General features: G+C 40.3%; 2 protein-coding genes across 5 annotated transcripts in view; one reads left to right on the forward strand and one right to left on the reverse strand.

Moving 5' to 3' along the window:
* Positions 1–4,229, forward strand: part of ZMYM3 (zinc finger MYM-type containing 3) — a 70,928-nt gene extending 66,699 nt beyond the window's left edge. For all 4 annotated transcript variants that reach the window (XM_075184462.1, XM_075184465.1, XM_075184464.1 and 1 more), the window contains 4 exons: positions 120–234; positions 446–700; positions 925–1,042; positions 1,327–4,229. In XM_075184462.1, the coding sequence (XP_075040563.1) occupies positions 120–234; positions 446–700; positions 925–1,042; positions 1,327–1,525 (687 nt within the window). In that variant the 3' untranslated portion in view covers positions 1,526–4,229. The remainder of the gene's footprint in view (positions 1–119; positions 235–445; positions 701–924; positions 1,043–1,326) is intronic.
* LOC142100719 (gap junction alpha-3 protein-like) lies at positions 4,110–5,626 on the reverse strand. The gene is made up of 2 exons (XM_075184466.1): positions 5,470–5,626; positions 4,110–5,380 (listed from the first exon to the last, which is right to left on the reverse strand). The coding sequence occupies exon 2, from the start codon at positions 5,355–5,357 to the stop codon at positions 4,284–4,286; it is 1,074 nt and encodes a 357-aa protein (XP_075040567.1). The 5' UTR covers positions 5,358–5,380; positions 5,470–5,626; the 3' UTR covers positions 4,110–4,283.
* Positions 5,627–6,000: the final 374 nt, after the last annotated feature.

A 6,000-nucleotide genomic window follows, 5' to 3' on the forward strand; every position in this document is an offset into this window, starting at 1 on the left:
ACTTAAAACAATGTGTACAGTTCATATTCTTTAAAATACTATTACTTGGCTTGTCAATGTCAAAATTATTACCGGTGTGTATCTATTTTCAATTAACTATATTCCACTATTTTATACAGTATCTCCTGGAAAATAACCGAATGGTGAACATATTCACTGACCTGTATTACCTGACCTTCGTTCAAGAGTTGAATAAGATACTGACTTCGTGGCACCGCAGCCTGACGTCCAGTAGTAAGAAATGGGGTATAATGCTGTCAAACATGCAGCGATAAGAGCTCTTCCTGGCACACAGAAGTACTATGTGGGGTGGTAATTCAGACACCCACAGATAATTAAGGCGTGAGGGTGGGGACTGTGTTAAAATGAGTGCTAGTGGCTTTGTTCAAGTATGTAGATAGGTGAGATCTTGTAGGGTTTTTCCCTGACATGTGCCAAATTTCAGGGCTGATATTCTCACGTGTGGAAGAAGAACATCTGTGGGACTGTAAACAGCTGGGCGTGTACTCTCCCTACGTGCTCCTGAACACACTCATGTTCTTTAATACCAAGTTCTTTGGCCTGCGCACCGCAGAAGAGCATATGCAGCTGTCGTTTACCAGTGTTGTTAGACATTCCCGCAAGTGCACAACCAGCAGGGGAACCTCGAAAGTAGTGAGCATCCGATACTACCCTCCTGTGCGACAAAAGAAAGGCAGAGGTATTTCGCATCACGCTATAAAAATACTAATTTTATTCTCTCCACTATTCTTATTTAAAGTTAAGTCCTGCTCTTTCAATGACTGTCAATTTAAGCAGTTTCCTACTGCCTCAACTGCTGTGTACATATTTTATAATCTCATCATTGCATTGCCACCATCTTCACTCTAAATGTTTGTCTGTATACTGTGAGAATAACTTTATTTTGTGCCTCTGTCCCTCAAGAAAGCTTAGCTAAAAGAAAGCGTGACGATGACCAGCCGCCATTACTGGAGCAGCACGAGAATAAGATGAACCCGTTGCGCTGCCCTGTCAAGTTCTATGAGTTTTACCTTTCAAAATGGTATTTCCTTTTCAGTGTTGTTTACCTAGCAATATAATTGCTTTTTTCACTTAATATTGGTATTTGCTTTTTAATATACCTTGCATCCTACGCCCCTCAAATCTCCACTCCACCACCCGCAAAATGGAATTGTAATTTACATTACCTTTCTAACATTCCCTAAATGCCACTTGTGATTTCTTGTTAATCACAACACTCTATGCGTATACACACAATTCCCAGTCCAACATCTTTCCTTTTAATCTTGCATATTCCTCCAGCTGACTTCTGTCTTTTATCAACAGCCCTGAGAATCTTCGAAACCGTACCGATGTATTCTACTTGCAGCCTGAGCGTTCGTGTGTGGCAGAATCTCCTCTATGGTACTCTGTTATCCCTATGGACAAAAGCATGCTACAGAGTATGCTGAGCCGTATCTCAGCTGTGAGGGAGGTGTATGAGGAGCAACTTAGAGGGGGCAATATTGGCGAGGACACTGACTAAACGGATTTGGGGATGGGGGAGAATGATGACAAGACACAATGGAGTTCTGTAAGCTCTCCATCCCTTGCACTCTGAATTTGAAGACTAATGGACAGGATAAGGAACTTCAGTTTAAGATCTTATCTACTACAGACTGGAGCACAGAAAGTGCTGGACACTCTTCGCCTTCACACCTTCCTGAAAGCTTTATGTTGCAGAATAACTTATCAATGTGCTATCCTCACATCCTCTTCATCATTGGAGGGCAAGTGAGAGAAGGGGAGGGCTGGTGACTGTGGTTTCAGATTCTCTGATATGGGCTTGAATGAAATGCAGTTGGACTAGGGCCAGTAGGATCAGCATCATGGAGGACAAAGTATCACCTCTTCCATAGTAGATATTTCTGCTTCTACCATACACACCATCACACTTGTGAATGCACTTAATGACACCTTACCTAACCTACCTGTTCTCCGTTAGTTTTCATTTTGTGTTTTTCTCTACATCAACTCTAGTATTCGAGTTCCTCAACTGAATTATACAGGTTTTTACTGGCCTCTTATGTGCCCATCAGCTGATCATATAAAGCTTCTGCAGCTGACATAGTTGAGGTTACATGAATTCATTCTGACTAATGAACTTACTTATGTGTTTACATATTCTGCATTGGGTTAACATTTACTTTGTGATTGTCACTGGCCAGCAGGTGTCCTTTCATGACATGTTTGTTTGAATTTTTTTTGAGGAGAGCAAAGCTAGTGCTGCTAATTTCAGTCTTCATTCTGGGACATCCTGAACCACCATTTTACTTTTTTTGTGTCCTCGGAGGTGACCAGTCCTGCGCCCAGGCCCTTTTTGTTCTAAGTGGACTGCACATTCAAAATGGTTTGGTGATTTGGCATTTCTGTGGATGACACTTATTGTCGTCGTTCCCCCATATTTTTTTTAACCTGTTCAATGGTTCGGCTGCTTTTCAGATATGTACATACTGTTTTTATGCGTGTGCTCTTAGCACCCGCCCCATGTTCTCACTCGTCATGTGCCAGTTCCTGGCCGAGCCCTGTTTGTGGGAAGGATTAATTGCAAATAAAATGATTTTAATTTCCTTCATGAGTGACTGCTACAAGACCCCTGTGTTGGTGTATGAAAGATGCAGCCAATACTGTGTTGTTTCTGAACATTCTCAATGGGAGCGAATGAGTTCTTTTGATTGAGAATTGTCTGGCTTTTTCCCTCTAAAATGTAGTGTACTTCTACCTCAGGCATTTGTGATTGCTACTGCTCCATGTCTGGTCCTCCTCCCTCTGGACTCTATAGACCCCTGTATGCATACACCTGTCATCAAACATGCTTCTCCAAGAATAAACTTCAGAACAAGCCGCGCATGAATATCATGCGCTTAACGAAGATATAACTACACAAGTGCACTGTACTGGTGCCAAGGATGATAAAATCTTAGTGGGAGCTGGTGAGAAAAATCCATGAAGAACTGTTTTTTTTCATTTCTTTAATCCATTATGACACAATGTGTAAACTTGTCGTTTCCCAAACGATATTTAAGAGGTTATATGTTCATACCGCATTGTATTTTTATTATGCAGTAGTGCAAATATTTGTTTCTTGGACAACAATCATATACACTGCCTTTTACACACAACCTCTCCCATCCACACCTGACATTCATTCTGAGCTATTTCATTCACTGAGTATATTGTGCCTGAAGGCCAGCATATGTTATATTTTAGCTACTAACTGTATTCAAATCTAATGGTTACAAAACACATAATTAACGAGTACTTGTCTCTGATAGATACTATTTTGTAAGTAATGGAGAGAGCTTCTTTCATGCAGTGGAGTAGTGGTTGGGTAGAAATAAGTGCTATATACTATTACATCACATTTATATGAATTATGTAATATTAAGCAACATGGAGGACTCTGTAGCAGCAACAATATTTATATAAAAAAAAAAATAGTATTTGCAGCTCTCTATTGAATCATTTCTATTTTTTTCCCTTCGTGCTTTTTTTCTATTTTTGTTTTTTTGTTCCCAGAATCAAAAAAGATCCTGTTGCTGTAGCTCTGTGTAGTTTTGCACAAGGAAACGGCACCTTATTTTGTGGTTTGACACTGCAGTTCAGTCTGAGGAGTGAGTGATGAGTTGCTTTATCCTGACAAGGGTTTAGACATAAGTTTTTATTAAAAAAAAATATATATATATTTTATTTTATTTTTACTCGATAGTAGGCCTAATTGTGTGCTAATCTTTCCCACCTTCCTACTTTTTTAATTTTATTAAATTAATGTGTAAAGACAACTGAAACACCCATTTCCTTTTTTCATTTTCAGCATTTTACAGTATTTTTTACATTTATTGAGTGTCAGTTCAGTGGTTTATGAACAGAGTAGTTGCAGGTTTGTACCTCTACATCAATTTGTTAGTATACCCATATAACTGTCAGAAAACACATCCTGTAAATACTCCATGTTCAATCACAAATGATCAACTATGCCATGTATATTATGTGGCAGACTGTTCTATACATTGTTACTTTACTTGCTTTGTGGAACAACAATGATGGCTGTTGCGAACTCATTTCAGCAGAATTTTTATTTTAATTAATTTTATAAATATTTAAATAACATGTAAAAGGAGTCTGTTTACAGATCATTTTGCTCACTGTCATCAGTGATGTCACAAACTAAAGACATGAACTCTAAAGTGTTTCAGTTGCATTTCATTGTCTACAGTCCTATATTTATTCCCAGCTGTACTCCTTCACACTGCAAGAGCTCCAGGCCGTGACCTGGTGCTACTCTGCCTGCTTTGTCTGCTTTGTATCCTCTGCTGCTCAGCGTGGTCCATTTCACTTCCGCTGTCTGATGCTACATTCAGCTCCGGAATACCATTGCGCTCCACAGCCTGGTTATCTCTATTTTGTTTCCTTGCAGCCTGGCTGCTGTCTATGGCAGAGGGCGTGTTCTTGCTTGAGGAGAGGGGGAATGGGAGAGACGGGCTAAAATTTGACCCTTTTTCTGAAGGAGAAAAGTGGGGATAATGTGGTATAATGTGGGTATGCGTGATTGTTCCAGTCTTCACTGGTAATTTGGGCCCTGATTCGCAGTGTGCACCTGCCAGGCCCTGCCTGCACTTGGTGAATCCAAGATAATAAATTTCAATCAGGTTGAGCAGCAGAGACAAGCATGCAACGACCAGCATGAACATAATAAATATTGTCTTTTCTGTGGGACGTGAGATGTAACAATTAACTGTGTTGGGGCATGGCCAGCGACTACAAGTGTAGAGTGGCTGCAGCTGAAATCCATAAAGAAAATATTGTGCCACAATAAATCCTACCTCAAACAATGTCTTGAAGAGGACATTGAATACATATGTTCGTAGAAGTGCACCTCGCAGCCGTACTTTGCCCATGTCATCTTTGATTGATGGTTTAGAGGGTTTTGTTGAATCCAGTAGCAGCTGTTTATCACTCGGAGTGTCTCCTTTGCTTTGACGTAACTTCTCCTTTTGTTTCTGCTTTTCCTCTAAGCGAACGAGATGCAAAATATGTCCTAGGTAAATGAGTGTTGGGGTTGATACGAAGATAATTTGAAGTACCCAAAAGCGTATGTGTGAAATGGGGAATGTTCTGTCATAACACACATTCTGACAACCGGGTTGTTTGGTGTCACAGGTGAAGCCAGACAGTTCATCCCCCCAAACTTTCTCTGCTGCTGTTCCTAAGACAAGTATCCGGAAGATGAAAAGAACGGTTAACCAGACTTTGCCCACAACAGTAGAATGTTCCTGTGCTTTCTCTAGAAGTTTCCCTAGCAAGTTCCAGTCTCCCATTTGAACATTGGTCACATCTCACCCTGGAAAAAAAGTGAAAAAATCAGTGGTTGTAAGAAGATCTAAATGTGCAGCTTCCCATAATTATAATATATCATTCAGTGTTACTTACCTATAGCATAGATAGCTTAGTGGCTGTTTATCCCAAACTATCACTGTCTCTTCAGTGCTATATTATGTCGTGGGGGTCTTTCAGTCTCTACCTTCTGAGTATCCGCCTCAGGCCTCTCCTAGCGTCCCTGAACAACCCCTCCCCCTTGTGTATTACTTGTTATTTTTAGAGTAGATTTTTTTTTCTAAATATACTTGCACTGAGCTGTGGAATTTCTGTGCCTCCTTGTGAACGTCACAAGTATCGGCTTTATTTCCCTAACGCTGTCAAAGAAGACTGGGCAGACATGTGTTGGTGATCTGTCAATCAGTAGGTTTAACAGCTGTACGTCCTTTATTGTGTTCCCTAATTGTGGTAGCAGCAGCAAATCTTCCTTCAGGAAGTATTTTGTGCTGTCATATTCCTCAGTTTTGTTCCATCTGCATTTCCAATGTATAGTTTTCATCCACATTAATCTATGGTTTAACTCTGTCACTTATGAGTTGGTAATCCCTCCAGCATCCATTGGATTGGCTCTGATTTCAGCTTTTC

The sequence above is a fragment of the Mixophyes fleayi genome, chromosome 9, assembly GCF_038048845.1.
Source record: "Mixophyes fleayi isolate aMixFle1 chromosome 9, aMixFle1.hap1, whole genome shotgun sequence".
Classification (NCBI taxonomy): domain Eukaryota; kingdom Metazoa; phylum Chordata; class Amphibia; order Anura; family Limnodynastidae; genus Mixophyes; species Mixophyes fleayi.